The 19,575-nt window shown below is 34.9% G+C and overlaps 1 protein-coding gene across 1 annotated transcript in view; it reads left to right on the top strand.

Moving 5' to 3' along the window:
- ADGRV1 (adhesion G protein-coupled receptor V1) overlaps positions 1 to 19,575 on the top strand; it is a 282,378-nt gene that overhangs the window by 53,524 nt on the left and 209,279 nt on the right. Inside the window, exons 27-40 of the mRNA XM_041463583.1 lie at positions 1,469 to 1,842; positions 3,842 to 4,018; positions 5,545 to 5,725; positions 6,933 to 7,135; positions 7,765 to 7,894; positions 9,301 to 9,381; positions 10,693 to 10,832; positions 11,244 to 11,853; positions 12,767 to 12,982; positions 14,204 to 14,419; positions 15,289 to 15,533; positions 15,729 to 15,910; positions 16,667 to 17,481; positions 18,707 to 18,916. Of these exons, the coding sequence (XP_041319517.1) occupies positions 1,469 to 1,842; positions 3,842 to 4,018; positions 5,545 to 5,725; positions 6,933 to 7,135; positions 7,765 to 7,894; positions 9,301 to 9,381; positions 10,693 to 10,832; positions 11,244 to 11,853; positions 12,767 to 12,982; positions 14,204 to 14,419; positions 15,289 to 15,533; positions 15,729 to 15,910; positions 16,667 to 17,481; positions 18,707 to 18,916 (3,780 nt within the window). The remainder of the gene's footprint in view (positions 1 to 1,468; positions 1,843 to 3,841; positions 4,019 to 5,544; positions 5,726 to 6,932; positions 7,136 to 7,764; positions 7,895 to 9,300; positions 9,382 to 10,692; positions 10,833 to 11,243; positions 11,854 to 12,766; positions 12,983 to 14,203; positions 14,420 to 15,288; positions 15,534 to 15,728; positions 15,911 to 16,666; positions 17,482 to 18,706; positions 18,917 to 19,575) is intronic.

Below are 19,575 nucleotides of genomic sequence, written 5' to 3'. Positions count from 1 at the left end.
ATAGTTATATATATTTACAGTTAAGATTTTTATTAGATTTACAGTACTGTGGCTAAGGAAGATTTTTTTCTCTTGATATCTAAAACAAAATACAATAATGTTTTTGATTCTAGTTGTGTATTATATTACAGCTAAACCACTACTTTGTAAGCATTGGAATTTTTAGGGTTTAGATGTACTTAAGCATGTATTTACATGGCATATGAAGGTTTTGCCCATATGTTTAATGATGCTCCAAATAACATTAGCATATGTACTTCAGTTCCCCTAACTTGATATTTCCAGATGTGACTTAGTCATGCATAACCATTATGGACTTCTACACTCTACTAGCATAGCAGTGAGCATCCTTTACAAGTAATTGCTTTACAAAGTCAGGTATTGTATGATGGAAATATGTTTAGGTTTACTCTTTTCTTTTGCATTTCCTCACTCTTCCATATGCTTTTTTTGCATAGTAGTAATCTCCTCCTTTACCTTTCTTTCTCTCCCCTAAGTTTCACATATTTTCTTTTATGGGACTAGGCAGTGTATGATTATCAAATTCTTGAGTACAGGATCCTCTGTAATCAAGGAATGAAAATTTTAAAAAATGCAGTGATGTTAAATGCATATACATCTACGTGCATATATGTGCACAAACATAAAGCTCTGTCTGGAGATACTACAAGTATAAGCTAAGAATTTAATCTCTCACCATTTAATGTTGGATACTACAGTGGGTACTGTAGCCTGGCTTTTCTCACCATCCTCTGCCTTGTGTCTTGGCAGTTGGCAGTTTCTAGAAGTTTCTAGAAGTGACACATTTCCTTCCAAAATCATAAAACAGCTGAAGAGATATGTTCTCTATGTTTTAGAGTGACAGGAATGAGTATGAGCTAACAGCTTAGTTTATTTGTGAAGAAGAGAACTATCATCCTCTTATGTGCTGAATAGAGTAATTTTTTGGAGAGAAAGAAATGTTATAGCAGTTGTAAAAAGTGCTTGGAACTGGGTCTACATTTCTTAAGCCTCTCTTCCAGTGCGTATAAGCATGTCCTGTGTGGCTAATACTCTGATCATCAGAATGGATTCTCTGTCCTAGCAGAGGACACATTAAATGTACAAATATATAAAATGGGTAAAAAAAGTGTTTGGAAAACCAAGATTGAGACAGGCTGCAGCTGTCTCTGAAATTTTTTAATGGAAAGAGAAGTTTCCAAGATTCATTAAGATAAGGGATGATGACAATGTGCAGATAGAATTAGTAGGATGAAAAACATGAATGATCTAGGAAGGAATTACTTGACCTGTGATGGTCTACCTGTAACACTGAGATGAGGCTTCAGGAGCCTCCCAGTCTTCATTTCAAGGTGAATATGATTACTAACGCAGGGACAATAAATAATTTACCATAGATTTTAAAATAATTACATGTATTAGTTATTTTGAACCCAATAACATGAAAAAATTATAATTTACTTCTCAGGTCCAGGAATAGTGAGAATTGGAGCAGGAATCAATGGCAACAGCAGGTACACAGGTTTAATGCAGGATGTAAGGCTTTATGAGAGAAAACTGACACAAGCAGAGATCTATGAACTCCATGCAACTCCTGCAAAGAGTGATGTACACCCTGTCTCTGGGTATTTGGAGTATCGGCAAGGAGAAACCAATAAATCATTCATTGTGTCTGCAAAGGATGACAAAGAGGAAGAAGGAGAGGAGTTATTCATCCTAAAGCTCATTTCTGTGTGTGGTGGAGCTCGAATTTCAGAAGAAAACACAACAGCAAGATTAAGAATACAGAAAAGTGATAATGCTAATGGTTTATTTGGCTTCACTGGAGCATGTATTCCTGAGGTAAGATGTTCATAAGGAAAGCTACAGGAGAAATTTTAGACATGATCAAACTAATGGCAAGGCTAACTAACCTTTGAAGGGCCTTGATTCTACATTTTTAGTTTTTGTAGTCAAGCAAAGTTTTCTGGAATTTGGAATTGTGTAGTTCTGTTTATACAGCCTCAGTCACTCTAGCATTTCCAATATTACTTTTTTAGAATTCCACCCCCCCAGGTTATTTTTTTTAAGGAAATTAATTTTATTACATAAACTGAAGACTATGGCTAAAAATTTCCTAGAACAGTTTTTTCCTCTACTTCTGTAACTTCTGAGAATGTAACCTGATGTCTTCTTGGAGAGAGTTCATTTTCTTCTTAGTATCTGGTACAGTTCTGTGTTTTGGATTCAGGATGAGAATAATGTTGGTATCACAAGGATGGTTTGGCTGTTGCTAAGTACGGCTTTGCCTGAGTCGAAGACTTTTCTGTGTCTCATGCTCAGCTAGTGAAGAGCTTCACAAAAAGATGGGAAGGAGCATGTCCAGGACAGCTGACCTGAACTGGCCAAAAGAACATTCCATATTACAGAATGTAATGTCCAGTTAATAAACTGGAGAAGTTACCTGGAAGGCACTTGGTCATTGTTTAGAAGTGGGCTGGGTATTGGTCAGCACATGGTGAGCGATTTTTCTGTGCAACAGTTGTTTCTCCTGGGTTCTGTTCCAGTCTCTTCCTCCCTTAAATTAAATCATCATCATTTTCATCACCATATTTGATATGAATTCACTTAATACTGGCTGGAAGTTACTGTTTTTAAACATTAAATTTTCTATGGAGGTGACCACCATATATGCAGTATATAAACTGGAATCTTTTTTAGAGGGGATTGAAATAATGGTAACCAGTTTTTAGTTTTTTAATCATTATGAAGGAGAAAGACATGATACCCAATTCTATTATTATTAGATTATTTTGGAAAAAAATTCATATTTCTTTCCAATTTGGGAGCTCTTATGATCTCTTAAGTGCATCCTTTCTATCTGAAGTCCTTATGACATGTTTGAAGGCAACCATCTTGCCTGAGTGATGATAGTTTTCAGTTCGGTTCAGTTTGTTTTCCAGGTGCCTACCATCTGCTACCATAATGGATTCCTTCAGTTTCCAATACCACTGATAATTCTGTGATGTCATAGATCAGCAATCAACCATGAAGCAAAATTAAAAATTTATGTGGCATGTTAATTGTTTTGCCTTTATCTTATAGCATTGTTTTATCAGTAGTTTAATTTCCTTATGTCGTTATCTGTGTGTTAAGCAGCTGAAGGCATATTCAGTATCTGCACTGTGCTATACAGCAGCTCTGAAATTTATCTAATGCTTAAGATAGCTTTAGTCATTCTGATAACTTTCAACTAAAATTATTTTCTATTTTAGTTTGATGATCATAACATTTTTAATAGACCTCACCAGTATCAATACCTGATTTGTACCAAATGTGTGAAATGGTTGCTGCTAAGGGCATGTTCTTTGTGAAGACAGAATTGCAAAGAGTACTGTAGCACAAAAAGTTCTTCAGTTTTTTTCTGAATTGTAATAGAATAGTTTAATTTAAATGTATCTATTTTTTTTCCATAGTGTTTTTAGTCAGGGAAAGGAGGAATCCAAATCTTTCTTTAAATTAAAATTATATTTAACATTAATATAAAACAGTATAGTCTTTTGCTTTTGATATGCACATTTCGAATGTTAATTCTGTTTTTGTGTCCAAGAGAAACAACAGGGTACAGTTGCTGGCTGACCTCAGGGAGATGCTAGAAACTATTGCAATTTCCATTAAGGTTGTTCTGACCACCACCAACATCAGTTTCAGCTTCCTGTCACTCCAAAAGTGCTGAAAGTAACATGACAGCAATAAAGAATTGCTGAATGTTTGAATAACATTACAGAATTCAACCTTTTACATTTATTCCTTTGATTTACTATGATCATAACAAATATGTCAATTTCTTGCTTTCTTCCAGGTTGCTGATGAGGGTTCCACTATATCCTGTGTTGTGGAGCGAACAAGGGGTGCCCTAGACTATGTGTATATAAATTACATTATCTCACAGGTTGATTCCAGGGGCATTAATTACTCCATTAGCGATTTTTCTAACAGCAGTGGCACTATCACATTCCTTCCTTGGCAGAGATCAGAGGTAAACCCTACCTTCTTATTAACTATTCATCCTGTCCTTTGCAAACCTGCTGGAAAACACCTTCTGAGGATGCTTGACTGGTTTTCATACTAAAGAGTCTTTTCTTCATATGGCTTTTATTACATTTTGCAGGGTTTTTTCATCTTAGACATCTAACGTGTGATAGGATAGACACCTATATATGTGCATCTCACTTCAGGCATTACTGTGCATGCATGAATGCTTAAATGCAAATAGTTACACATAAAATATGTTTACATATATGTATATATTAGATATATGTATATCCGTACACATACTTCAAGTATAGGTAGTCTTGGGCTTGAATAGTGGACCTAGTGACTTCTGAAATTGGAATATGATCAGGTTTTGATCTGAGTAGTGGAGATCAATTTTACCTCCACAACAATTAAATAGACAGCAGTCAACTTCACTGCTGTAATCAAATGTCTTGCAACATTCTGTCTCTTTTGATTAGTCTATTTCTGTAAATTTGACCCCAACACACAGCATGGGAATTTTACATTTATTTGAAAAGAGGTGTGGGTCCACAGTACTGTAGGAAGTTCATTAAGTGTTTTCTATTAGTGTTAGTTAAATAGAAAGGGTGGATTGTTAGTAGAAAATACTGTCTTTAATTTTGCTTCCGTCATTCTGTTGAGGTCAGTAGGGACTGAGTGAAACCTACTGACATAATTTGAAAAGATCCAAGAGACTCACTTAGAGCTGTGGATTTGGTCCCAGTTAAACAATATAACTGATTACAGCTTGACAAAAACTCGTGATTTTGGAAAATAGTATGCTCCTGGCAGTTTATTCAGCTTTAATTCTCTACTGAACTCCATTACTGCATTACATACAGTCAAAGTTAAATTTGCCAAGCCAATTTTCCAGTCTGGCAGCATGGATGAAACCTGACTTTATAAAATGATAGAAAATACCTGGTGAACCCTCTTACTCCATTACTGTGTGGTCCAGTATACAGTCTACATACAGAGAACCTGATGGTTATGGCCCTAAGAAACAGACTGGGACCAGTTGCTCATCAGGTGAAAAATCTTAAGAGAATTTCCACTGACATTTTAAAACTACTCATTCCCATGCCTCTACATCAGCTACCTAAATTTTTTCTCCTATATATTTATCAAACCTTATCATGATATATAGAAAGTTGGAATTGTCTGAAATTAATATTATAGCCTATGCAGAGCAGATTATGTTACGTAGTAGTATGATCTGTAACCTTAAGTGTCAGGTGGCATTAAAGACTTCACTTGCTCTCTAAGTTAGATTAATTGCTGTAATGTCTCTGACAGCTTGGTAAAGATGTTTTTGGAATTGGTATTCTAAACCTGTTATCATAAGGCTAAATAATTTGAAGGGCGATAGTGTTCTCTATATTTCTTTCTGAACTCAGAACAGATACAGCTGATTGACTAAAAACTTCTTTGTTTAAAAGGGTCATAAAACTCTTAAAGGATGTATGTTGCATACTTTGATTTCTCCATTATTTGGTCCTTCTCTAGGTCTTAAATTTGCATGTTATTGATGATGACATTCCAGAGCTAAATGAATATTTCCGTGTGACATTAGTCTCTGCAGTGTCTGGAGATGGAAAACTAGGTTCAACTCCTACCAGCGGAGCAAGTATAGATCCGGAAAAGCAAACTACTGATATCAGCATTAAAGCCAGTGACCACCCATATGGTAACAATATTGAATATATATAGTCTTATTGCAGATTTATGTATACTTCTAGCTCAAGAGGTAAAAAATTTGCCTAGCCTAGATAGAAGAAGAAGCAATGTCAAGTATTACACTTTATCTAACTTGAGATTAATTTAGTGACAGGGTGCTCACACGGGGCACCATTTATTGCCAGCCGGGGGCTATGTACAAATCACGAATGGGACGGGACTGCTGAGGAACGCATCTTGAGCTGTTTTATTTTCCAGCATCAGTCTCATTACATGGTTATGACAACGGGAAGATGCCAGCAGCTCACATCCCAGGCAGCAGATCAAGAACTTAATGTTACAGCTCACTTTAAAAGTTTTTTGACCGATCACACAAAGCAAAAGCATATTGACAGTAGTTTTATCCAACCACTATAAGCACATGTACCTTCGGTTAAAACAATGCTTGCTTATTTCAAATACAATACCTGCTTGTAAGCCTTAAAACACAATGCACAGAGCTCCATTATTAAGCTTAGAACTTCCTAATATCTCACTAGATACACTTTTCTGTAGCTTAGGGAGTTATTCTAGACAAGCATTAATACACAGACCATTGTTCTGTTTGTCCTTACTTTTCTACTTCTTACATAATTTTTCTGCTGACCTATCTTATGGCTACTGCTTAGCTCTAATCACAGTTCTGCTATCTCTGAGGTCTGCCTTTTGCACCTTTCCCAAAACCCTCTGATGGATTCCCACACATAATTTTTATACAAGAATGAAAGTCAAATTACCTACTCTTGAGAATACTACAAAAAAGGAATTAAAGTTTCCTGGACCAGTCATGGGATCATCTCCATTTGCAAGAAAACCACATTGCATGTGTTGATTTTATGGTACTGTGAAATGAGAATTTGTAAAAGAGGGAGACATTTAAGCCTGCCTATTATTATACCAATAAGTACCCAATATTATGACATTTGGGTTCTTTTGGAAAGCATTGAATTCATTCTTGTGAAATGGTTTTTGTAAGACTAACATGAATATCAGTGAGAGAGAGAACGGTACACAGTACATTCCTGGAAATAGCATGATTGAGTCCTAAAGGCATCTTAATATGTTTAAAATTTCATAAACATTAAATATAAATATTATAAATATTTTTGTTTAATTTTTATTATTATAATTTGACTTTTATATAAGAAGTTATGTCAATAATATTTTTTGTCTTTCAGGACTACTGCAGTTCTCAGTGGGGCCACCTCCTCAGCCCAGTGATGAAATGATTCTCCCAGCCTCTGCTGTGCCCCATATCACTGTTAAAGAAGAAGTTGGACACATCAGATTATTGGTAGTTCGTGCACAAGGGCTTCTTGGAACAGTTCTTATGGAATACAGGACAGTGCCAGTTACAGCTTTCAGTCCTAAAGATTATCAGGTATGGCCATTGCCAATGTAATAATTTTAGAATTTAGTTAAAGCTCTTTGTCCTGGAAATAGCCTTCAGTTTGAATATTTTAGCTCTGCTGTGATTCTTTTCACAGAAACAGTTTGTCTTATTATGGTGGTGTAATAGATGCCTAATACTCACTATACGAATATAACCCCCTGTTGATTTTGCCTCCTTTCTGTGCAGCATGTTGTGTTTCTTAGGAAAAGCCCCTGGGTTTGCTTTTGATATCCTTAAGAAAATTGTCAGTGCAGCAAGAATGGATATTTCCTATTGTTTCTAAGTATATCAGACTTTATATGACCATAAAAGTGCATATGCAGGTGAAGATTATATTTGTACTTACTAGGATTTGTACATATTCAACAGCATAGCTTATAAGTATCTGTTTTCTTGTCTGACTGTTGTTTGTGCAGAAAAATGTAGATGAATGAAGGTGCTTATAATACAGTGAGTTTAGATTGCTATTTCTTATAACAAAGACTCAGCAGGTTTTTTAAAGCTAAAGTGAAGTAGATGTTTTGAAAAAGAGAAAAAGAACTGTAGCTGTATTTCTTTTTTCATTTGGATGAAAACACTAAACTTGAAAAAAACTGTGAAGATCTGTCATATTTCAGGCTGTTTGGGGCTCAATGGAATTTCAGCCTGGAGAAAGATACAAGTACATTATTGTTAACATCACTGACAATTCTATTCCTGAACTAGAAAAAACGTTTAAAGTGGAGCTGTTGAACCCAGAGGGAGGAGGTAAGGCACATATATCAACCCACTGGTTGTATTTTTGTGATCTTTATTCATCTCTTAAAAACCTTGTGAACTATTTCCATATTATTTCTAAAGACACACCCTCCAGAAAGCAGCAATTCCTTTTAGGAAAAAACTGTCCAGCTTTTGTTAATTACTGCTGTAAACAATCAGATCTCAAAGAAAGCATAACACTACCATACATTCAAAGGCAATTGCTGCTTTTTAAATTACATAATTCCATAGTTGATAGAGAGAAATAAAGTAATGTAAAAAAAAAAAATTTTTTTTTTTTTTTTAAGTTTTCAGTATTTAAGGTTTAACAGCCAAAGGTGTGGTTTTTATCTACCACTTAAATGAAATTGGAGAAATTGCAATAAACTCACTCATAACTTATTCAAATGGATTATAGCATTAGAAAATCGTGGGTTTTGACATGCCTGGGGAGTTTAGCTGAGTTGGAGAACTAGCTAGAAGCTAGTGTAAATCCTGCTGTGAGATGTTAGTCCTACAACTGTCAGCAAGCATCAGTGCTCCTGCCTTGTAAAATCAATTTTGCTTTACAGAACTTATTTCCAGTGCAAAAAATTTTTAAGGGAGATTCCTCCTGGTTGAAGGAAAAGAAGTAATTAAAAATATGGAGAGCCATAAAGTGCGTTTTTAACTGATGTTTTTCTAAGCAATTCAGAATTGCAAGTGTGATGCCTTCTGGAAAGTTAGATCATATTAACATGAGTGTCTGTGTTGCTATGTGGCATGGTGGTGTTATGCTAGGAATCTTTTAATAAAAGTTGGAGTTTTTATGCCTGTGGAATTTTTGGTCAAGTAGTTGTTTCAGTTAAATAAACTTTTCTCTTTCACTTTTTTTAGTTAGAAAACTTACAGCTAACTTTGGTAATTTACTAGATGCAGTTACCTCCTGAACATAATCTTTTGGAGCTTTCCAACACCACTGCAAGCATGAAACTTAGAATAAAGGTTCCGTCAGTTAAGCTGCCAAATTTTTTCAACTTTCTGGCACTAGTTTTTGATTTGTGAGAAAATATTAGAGTAAGAGCATTTCACAGGGTCTAGCCATTTCTTCCCTCTCTTCCCTGCCCCATTTCTAATTTCTCAATTAGGAATGAGAAAGAGGGAACACAGAAAGAAAGGCAGAAAAAAAGGATAAAGTTGTAGGTGTTTTCTTTCCTTCTAACTTCCTTTTACGATTCCAGTGCAATAAATTAAACAAGAGGTAGCATATTCAATATTTTTTCTGGCTATTAGCAGAAATTAATTTTGAAAATTGACATTTTCCTAGAATACACCTCTGTCTTTTTGTGTTATCCAAAAATGTTTAAATTACTTTCTGCTTTCCCTTTTTATAAATGTATGTATGTGTATATATCTGCATGTCTGTCATCTTAAAGTTGCTGAGCTCTTTAGAAATGATGGAAGTGGTAGTGGTGATGGAAACATGGATTTCTTCCTTTCAACTGTCCCTCAACTTGGTAAGCTTTTTTGATTGATCCTATATTTTATTTATAAGTGTAATAGCTGTCATAAATTATTATGCTTGATACAACTTTCTTTACATGTAGTTAGAGATTATTAATTTAGATTTAACAAAAAGTTTTAGCAAAAAAAATTCTTTTCCATTTTAACTTAGTTGTAATTTCACTAGCAGTCAGTGTTTAATGTAAAGCAGAGTACAACAGGCTCTTACATAATCAAAACTATATTGTTGTGAAACACAATACAGTAATTTCAGAATTAAAACTTACAAAATTATCTTTGTCTGAACATTGTGAAATTTTCCTGGGAGAAAAAAGCAAAGGTACTTTTAAAATTGAAGGCAATTTTAAAACTACCTGATTGTATGCTATAATCCTGTATGATATAATCTATGTATAATTTACCCTTCATGGCAAAAATATTCTTAAAAAAGTAAGTTGTGTTATATTTTTAATGAAATAATTTGATTTTTTCATTTTTCCTCTTTCATTTCTTTCTATTTATGTCATGATATGCAGAAAACAATTATAATTTAATATTGATAAAAAATACCAAATGAAGAAATAACATAGAATATATGAGAAAACCCTATGCATATAGGAATTTAAATGAAAACCTGCAGACGTAAAAATGTTATATGAGCACCCATATGCCAATAGAATAATATTTTTTCTTTTTTTTTTCTTTTTTTTTTTTTTTTCCTTTTTTTTTTCCTTTTTTTTTTTTCTTTCTTTCTTTTTTGTTGTTTTCTTTGACATTCTGTTTCCCTTTTACTTGTTTCCAGGAATGGTTTCCTTAAGTGCCAAACTCTTCTTTCTCTCCAAGAGAAGCAAGTTATGTCACCCAAGACAATATCTTTAGAAGTAGGATTTACTTGACTTGGTGGGGTTTTTTTGGTTACTTTTTGGTTATACTTTTCTTTCATTCCAGCTTATGTCAGGATGAGATCTGCATTCATCTTGTCTTTCCTCTTCCACTGTGGTTTACAGTATAACTCCTCACTGTCCTAAATGCTGCTCCATGTTCATTCATTGAACCTGTAATTTTATTTTGGTTCCTCCCTTAAAATAACACTTTTTTTGTTGCATGGTTCCACAGAAGGACTGAGAGGACTGCCTTACTGAAAGTCAGCTCCTTTTCCATATAGGGAGTTGCCATGCATTTTAAAAAGAAAAAAAACAAAGATAAACTGCACAGATACTTCATACTCTCTTTTGTATTTTTGTAGCATATTTCTTCAGTTGCTTTCTTTCATGTAAGAAAACATGAGAGATAAAAATAACCTTTTTGGGACTCTCATTTAACAGCTAGCTTGGGAATTGCATCCCACATCCTTGTGACTATTGAGGCTTCTGATGATGCTCATGGTGTGTTTGAGTTCAGTGCTGAGTCCATTTCAGTGAATGGAACTGAACCTGAAGATGGAGATGGCAATGTTGTGCTGCAGGTTAGAAAGCTTTGAGTCTCATATTGCTGCATTGTACTCTTCTGTCTGTTTTCACTGGTGTTCTCTGATGCTTTTGTCGTTAGTCTATGGGGTTTTTAACAACTTTGCCATGAACACTTGTTTTTCCAGTCATGCAGTGTTTGCCAATGTATATTATTCAGCTTGAAACTAAAATAATAATAATATTCAAAAACTTAAAATCTTCTACTTATTTAGAATCAAGGGACTACTGTCTTAAAGTAAATGTTGATAATACAAGTTTTGCAGAGCTAAGATAATAAAAATTACATGTTTTTAAAACACAGACATGACTTTAATTCTTCATGTTATTGTCTTTGCTTAATTGCATTTCACACTTCTATGTTTCTTTCTCATAGAACAAAAATATGCACATCTTTATGTTTTTCATAGGTTGTGAGAAGTCATGGGACCTTATCTCAGGTGACGTTGCATTGGATCATAGTCTACGATCTCACCAAAGACCTGATCTCTACAGAGGGGAATGTAACGTTTGATGTTGGCCAAGTGAGAACAAATATTACATTACAGGTTTCTCCTGATGATGTTCCCGAATTGGATGAGGTGTTTTCAGTCCTGATCATCAATGTCTCCCTTGGTCGTCTTGGATATCATACTAATGCAACATTAACTATTTTAGCAAATGATGATCCGTATGGAGTCTTCATCTTTTCTGAGCGAAACAGACCAATGAAAGTTGAGGAAGAAACAAAAAATGTCTCTTTGACAGTTATAAGGTGCGGTGGTCTCCTTGGTACAGTAATGGTGAAATACAGAACTATTGGTGATGAAGAAAAGTTGCCCTTTCTTCCACCTGATGTTGTCAGAGCAATAGAGGGAAAAGACTACATACCTATTACAGGTTATGTGGTCCTTGCAACCAATGAAAGTGAGGCCACAATATCCTTGCCTATTTTGGATGATGATGATCCTGAGAGGTCAGAATCTGTTTTTGTGGAACTAAGCAGTGTTGTTTTGATCAAGAAAGTTCAGGATCGGCCAAGTAAGTATCTTTCGTAAAATCTACAATTTAACTATGAAGGTTAGTATTTATATGTAACAGGAGAAACTGCAGCACGACAAATGAATTCTTTACCTCTGCCAACCTCTGTATAGCTAAGATATCTCTTAGTTACCTGACTTGTGCCTGTTAACTTTTATTTCCTTTGGCACACTATTTTATTGGAAAAGCATGAGTATTTCTTTATCCCTTTTGCATTGTCTTATGCAAAATGTTTCAGGCCAAATATGTTACGGTATTTGTTAGTGCACTAATACCTGCTTATTTGGCATTGTTTCTGGAAGTTCAGTAGTGGGAAATAACTAAACTAGTTTTTAAAATTAAAATACGAAAAAGTCTTTAAAAAAAAGTTATGTAGAATTAGTGATGTGCTGCTTTCTTAGTGTTGACAATTTTTACTTAATTTCTCATTCACATAAATTCAGGTCATTACAGCCTGATTTGCACTTCAGAGAATCTTAGAATGTCTAATTGGTGCCCTTGCTCATAGATTAAGGGGTACCTTCAAATGTAATTCCACTTGGAGTTGAAATCTTACTTATATTTCATTATATTAAAAGTAAAACTGAAATTATTCTGAACTGTATTGATCTTATTATTAGTCTTATGGATAAATAAATAAATAAATAAATAAATTCACAGTACTTCTTATTTTCAAAAAAATTATGGCTTGTGTGCTCCACAGCATAGTAGAATAACGTTCAGATTTTCTGCTAGAAGATAATTTAAGCACATGTATTTTGATGTGGTTTGTAGTTATGCTTTGTCCAATTGTAAAAAAGATAATTTTCATGAAAACTGGAGACAGCTAAACTTACACGTGTGCCTACGAACTCTATAGCCGTGAATAGTAAGCATTTGAGGTACTGCTCACTATGTTTTCTTTATATTTCAGTTATAAATTCTCCTCGACTTGGTTTACTGGGTGAGACAATAGCTCATGTAATTATCAATGCCAATGATGATGCTTTTGGAACACTTCAGCTTTCAGCTTCAGCTGTGCGAGTTGCTGAAAGCTATGTTGGACCAATCATTAATGTGACCAGAACCGGGGGAATATTTTCAGATGTTTCTGTGAAATTTAAAGCTATGCCAATAACTGCAACAGCTGGTAAGAAAGCAGAAGAGCAGAACTATGTAGCCTTTGTTAAAGCTGAAACAAACAAGTGTGTAATGAATGCACCGTTATGTAGCATGTATGAAATATAAAGTAGTAGGGCATTGACTGTGCTTATCAAATATAAATCTAAGACCTAGGGAAAAGTTTACACATTATCACTGGAGAGCCTAAAAGTGAAATGAGGGAAGGAATTAGGATGTTTGTTTACTTAGTTGTTTACTTAGCACATCACCACTTAAACATCCCCTCACCCCCCACCACCCAAAATGCTACAGTAGTACATGTTAAAGCTATTTAGTCCCATGTATATATTTAAGCCCATCATGCATTGCTTAGTTGAGCTTATTGGAGAGGAAGTGAGAGCTGGGGACTTAGCTGTAAAACAAATATGGAAAAATCTATCAAAACTCAAGGAGACTTGTACTTCTGAAAATGTAACGTAAACTTGTCCAGTTGGTCCCTGCTGTAGAGAAGGTACATAAAGAAAGGAGAAAAATTTTGAAATCTCTAGGATTACTTAGACAGTTATAAATTGAGTGCACTCTATTTCAGCTATGTCCAAACTGATTAGGTGGGTGGTACATGCTCTGAGAACCTTTAATTTCATTTTTATGTAACAGAGTGTTAAAAATCTGTAGCTACATTTATATCAGAGTATTCTTTCAATTAGTTTCTGAAGCAGAGCTGTGATCTAGTGTATCACAGATGTTCCTCTAGACAGTTGAGACAAGTTTGCCCAAACTGAAGTCGATACATAAAAGATGCCCTTTACTGAAATCTGCTTTGACAAGGTGCTTCTGTTTCACTTTTATCTCTTGGAAAGCTGGACAGCAATTATAAATCAAACATAGAAACATCTTGGTAGTGTGACTTCGTAAACAGCAGATAACAATGGACCTTTTGTAACTACCTCTTGGTCTAACGGTGCAAACTCTTTCTCTTTTGGTCAGCCAAGTTTTATTTTGATCCATTCAGACATCTAAAAGGCAACAGGACTTAAATAAATATGTAAATAAATAAGTAAATAAGTAAATAAATAAATAAGAGTTTTGAGGTCTAAAGATAAAGGAAAAGACACCATAAAAACACAGAGAAATGCATGCATAAGCAAAGAGAAAATGGGTAATAATGATAATGTTCACCACACTGAACCATAAAGCATTGACATTATCTGTGTTTTATTATTTTGGGTTTTTTCATCTACAAATCTAGGTGAGGACTACAGTGTAGCTTCATCAGATGTTGTCCTACTAGAAGGGGAAACAAGTAAAGCTGTGCCAATTTATATAATTAATGATATCAATCCTGAACTTGAGGAGTCATTTTATGTTCAGCTGCTGAACCAAACAACAGGAGGAGCCTTGCTTGGATCTTTAACAAGGGCAGTCATAACTATTGACGCTTCTGATGACCCATTTGGATCCTTTGGTAAAGGAGTACATATTTTCTTTCTTCTGTCAACAAGTTTTTTGGAGGGTTTGTGGGGCAGCTGCAACTTCGAGCTGAATAAAAACATTCAGAAATGGAAATGTGGGTATAGGGAGTAAAGGAAAAGATAAGATGAACTGAATTTATACATGTAATACAGGAGTAATGGGACTTTAATAAAACAGAAGGATTGAGCCTCTTGGAGGCTCTGATTGTTGGCCCCAAGCAGTAGGAGAAGAGGCAACAGGCAGAAACTGATGCCCAGGAAGTTCACCTGAACATGAGGAAGACCTTTACTGTGCAGGTAATGGTGCACTGGAACAGGTTGCCCAGAGAGGTTGTGGAATCTCCTTTAGTGGAAATATCTAAGAACTGTCTGGACATATTCCTGTGCCATGTGCTCTGGGATGACCCTCCTTGAGCAGGGAGCTTGAATCGAATGATCTACAATGGTCCCTTCCAACATGACCCGTTCTGTGATTCTAAAAAACAACGATTTCTACTTAACATGTTCCGTGTTAAATAGTTATAATTTATTTCTTCAATAAGTGACATGAAAATTGGTAAAGAGTTTCTTTGGTGGGAATAATTATGAAGTTATATTCTGAGACCTTAGAAACAGTTTAGCCTCAGAGAGTGGGTGTATTGCAATAGACTTTTTGGATGAGAGCTTGATTTTCATACTAATTTTCTCTGCAGATGAAAATATGGGTATTGAAAGTCTGCTTTTAGGTTTAAACATGATTAAAAGGGGTTTACCTGTGCAAGTAAATGCAAGCAAGTAAAATAAAACTCTGTACTTCAGAAATGGATATATTTACTTTCAGTTTTATTCTTAATGCACTACATCTCCCTATGGTGTATGTCAGTTTTTCAGAATACTGAATTCACTGTGGAGGAGCCTGAATTTGGATCAGTAACCATAAATCTGCCAATAATCCGTAATGCTGGGACCCTGGGTAATGTTACTGTTCAGTGGGCTGCTACCATTAATGGGCATCCTGCTGATGAAGACTTACAAGTTTCCATGGGTAATATTACTTTTGCCCCTGGGGAAGCCATTCAGATGTTGCTGTTGGAAATCCTGGCTGATGATGTTCCAGAAATAGAAGAAGTAAGTAGAGTAGTTATGTCTCTCTTAAACAGTATTAGAGTTTTAACTTGTATAAGAAATGTGTGCAGATCAAAGCAAGAAATGTTATGACAGGAAGCTGCAACAAGTTCAGATTTTATTTTGCTTGTGATTATTTGTAGAAATGGCAAAAATTATTTAGCTGCATTATTTGCTCTTCTTCTTTTTCTTTTTGAGATTGTCCATATTGAATTAACTCAGGCCTCCAATGGCGCTGCTATCGGGTTAGATGGCATGGCAAATATTGTTATACCTGCCAATGATAATCCTTATGGCACAGTTTTCTTTCATCAATCTTCATATCGAATTCAGGAGCCACTAGAAAGAAACTTACTTGCAAATATATCAGTCAGGAGAAGGTCTGTATAATATTGGCTGATTTTAAATATCTTTTTTCTTTGTTGTTGTTGTTGTTTTGGTTTGGTTTGTTTTTTGTTTAGTATTTTTTTGGCATTAATTTTAAATGTCACACCCTTGTATAGGTATTTGCATAAATTTCTTGTTCTGCCAGCTTTTTTTTTCATATACATTGATTTTGAACTAGATGTCTGCTTGTACATAAAGTACAAATGTAATACATATGTAGTGTAAACCCAGTGTACACTGTGTACTTGAAGTTTTATTTTGCCTGTTAAATTGACAAGACATTTAAAGCTTCAAATCAGCCTGTTCCTGTGATGTGAACTGGAGGATAAAATGTATCAAATGTTGTGTGATGGAAGACAAAATGAAAAGCAGAAAAGGTTTTGCATGTGAATTATGGTATCCTGAGGACACCTCAGAGGAGTGATAACAATGCTAGACAGCAAAGGCTTTTTCTTCCTTGATGGTCCTAGGAAGACTAAGTTAACTCCTAGAAACAAATGTTTGCAAACATGCATGCTTAATAGACTGCTACCCAAGCTATAAACAATCAAACTTGCTCTCCAAAAAACCCAACTACTCAGTTATTCTAGTACTAGTTTCAAGGGAAGTCGCTTTAATTAGCTATTTGAAACTTTTCAGCAATTCAGAAAGCATTAGTTGATTTTGTTTTTATTCTTAACCCAGTAACATACAGATTATTAGACATGCTTCACCAGCTAACATAACATTTTTATTTTAATGTCTTTTAGTGGGGGAAGGTTTGGTCAGCTGCAAATATTTTACAGCACTTCTGAGACCGACGTTGTAGCTCTTGCCATTGACCAAGGTGAGGATATACTGGCCTATTACAAGTCTCCTGTACAAGGAATTCCTGACCAGCCATCCAAGACCAGAGAGAATGTGTCAGCAGCAAGTGACCCACTGTATGCCTGTGCAACTCAGTGCCTAAAAGAGCAAGCATGTTCAGCCTTTACATTTTCCAGTGCCTCTGAGATTCCTCTCTGCCTCTGGCTGACAACAGAGATTGGGCCATTAACTACTAACATGTCAGGATTATGGACCTACAAGAAAAACATCAGCAGTACATCCATTCTGTTTAGCACACAAGCCATTGCTGGTAGTGATTATGAATCTATCACAGGACAGTGGGCCATCATGCAGGAAGGGGAAGAGTTTGCAAATCTCACAGTTACCATACTCCCTGACAGCCTGCCAGAGCTGGATGAAAAATTCACTGTATCCCTGTTGAAAGTTGAACTTTTTAACATCTCAGCCAGCTTAAAAAATCAACCAACTATTGGGCAGCCAAATACTTCCACAATTACCATAATGATGAATGGGGATGCCTTTGGAGTATTTAAGATCTATAGTGTAAGTCCCAATGCAACAGAGAAAGGTCTATATATTGAAGTAGAAGAATGTCCTCAGGCCAGTGTGCAGCTAATGATAGACAGGACAGAAGGCAGCCTGGGACAGGTGACAGTGGAATGGCGTGTTGTTGGTGGAACTGCTACCCCAAACTTGGATTTTGTGGGTGTTGGTGAGATTCTGGTGTTTTCTGAAGGTAAGTCTAGATTTAGCATTAACTTCTCATGTCTAAAATTAAAGAAAACACAAAACAAACACACACAAAGACCACAAAGACAAAAAAAAAAAAAAAAAAAGGATGAAAAGTATAAATATTCAAGTATTTTTTAAAGAAATATTGCACTGCGCATTATAAAGATAACATTTTTACTAAATAAATAAGGAATAATATTGCTGAAATAGGTGTATCAAAGATAATGAAAATGAAAATCAAGCCTAAGTGGTCTTTTGTTCTTACCTTCTAGACACAGTACTATTTTTTAATGATTATATCTTTTTAGATTCTGAGATTGTATTGATTTTGTAACATAACAGGATAGTTAAAAAAATTGCAAATAAGAAACATCTATGTCAGGCATTATTTGAGCACTGTGCAACATGACAGATATATTTTATATTTTCAAAGTCAGAGATAATTGAGCAATTGTTTTGAAAACAATTTATGGGAGCGTAGTAAAGATTCCAATGTTCATTTAGTTTGCTAAATAATCTGAACTTAAATGAAAGATTCCCAGGAGTGATTTGGAAACTGACATGTAATTATATTAGTTTTTATAAGTTTACTAAATCTGTTTTCAAAATACTTTGAAAGGCAATATAACAAAAAATATATGTGTGGGGTAAACTGATAATTAGTATAGGTTAGGCACATACAATTACCAATAGGATTCTGTTGCAAATTGTAATGTATTACAGAGACTGGTAATTGATTATGTTTGCTGCTTGCATTGTCATTCTTTGATACTCCAGAAGACATATAACTTATAAAATGACTGCCCACTTTAATGCATTTCCTGGTCCAGTAAATATATAGTCAAATTTCATGTACATATATCTGTATGTGACATCAGAAAAATGTATTCATTTGGCAATTCTTTTTACAAGAATTATTCCCCTTTTCTAATTAAAATTTGAAAGCCGAAGAACTTATAAAGCAATTCTAGGCATTCAGAAATTATTGCTAATTTCTACAGAGTATATTTAATAATTTTTAAATTATATTGCCTAATATAACATTTCATTAGTAATTGAATACATTTTCATAACGACATTCAGTAACTTCTAGACCGGTAAATAAGGAAAGATTCTTCATGTCCTTTTTTATATAAGTTAAGTATTTAATACTAGAGTAGATGATTGCATCTTTTTAAAGGTGATTTTCATGTGAACATGTAAGTATGTATATGTTCTTCTGCTTTTAGGTGAAACAAAAAAGATGGTCACACTGACCATTTTAGATGATCCAGAGCCAGAGGATAATGAAAGCATCATAATCAGCCTGGTGCATACTGAAGGAGGGAGTAGGATTCTGCCCAGTTTCAACACTGTCACAGTGGTTATCCTGGCAAGTGACAATGTGGCAGGAATCATTAGCTTCCAGACAGCTGGAAGGTCCGTTATTGGTCATGAAGGTGCGTTCTTTGTGTTGACCACACTCAGTTTGATTAGCATCAGCTTCCATTTCCGTGCTTTCTGTTGATAACAATTCAGTGATTGTATCACTGTTCAGAGAATGTCAGCAAGCTGAATAACCACATACTTAGTGTGCAATTCTTTGGATTTTTAACTCTTGCAAGCACAACACTTAAATGAAATCTATGGAAAAGGTGAATAGACCAGTTCCAAACCCATATTTCACCATTTCTTCTTTCCCGTCCTTTTTCTGAAGATTATGCCTTGCTTCTATTGGCATTGCATTTCTAAGCTCCTTTTAGCATTTCTCATTCACTTTTACCGTATTCAAGAACTAAATATAAACCCCCATCATGCAGACCAATTGCTAATCTTAAGCAAATATTATCTACCACTGACTTAAAATTAGTTTTTAATTATCTAGAAAATATTCCCACAGAAATAAAATAGGAAAAAATCTTCCATCTTTCTAAAGTTTCTCTTCATATATTTAATAGCAACTCATTTTAGGAGTGTGACAATCTTGATGTCATAGTTGGATATCTAGTGTCTAGCAGTGTTTTAAGAGAACGTGTTTCATGTTTTACCTAGAGGTGGTACAGTTCTGCATAGGACAGTAATAATACACATGGTGGCTGCTCTTGTTAACCTTTGCTGG

Source organism: Pyrgilauda ruficollis, unplaced genomic scaffold, assembly GCF_017590135.1.
Source record: "Pyrgilauda ruficollis isolate IOZ18807 unplaced genomic scaffold, ASM1759013v1 scaffold167, whole genome shotgun sequence".
Lineage (NCBI taxonomy): Eukaryota > Metazoa > Chordata > Aves > Passeriformes > Passeridae > Pyrgilauda > Pyrgilauda ruficollis.
The sequence above is the reverse complement of the archived record's forward strand: the minus strand, read 5'-3'. Positions and strand labels throughout refer to the sequence as shown.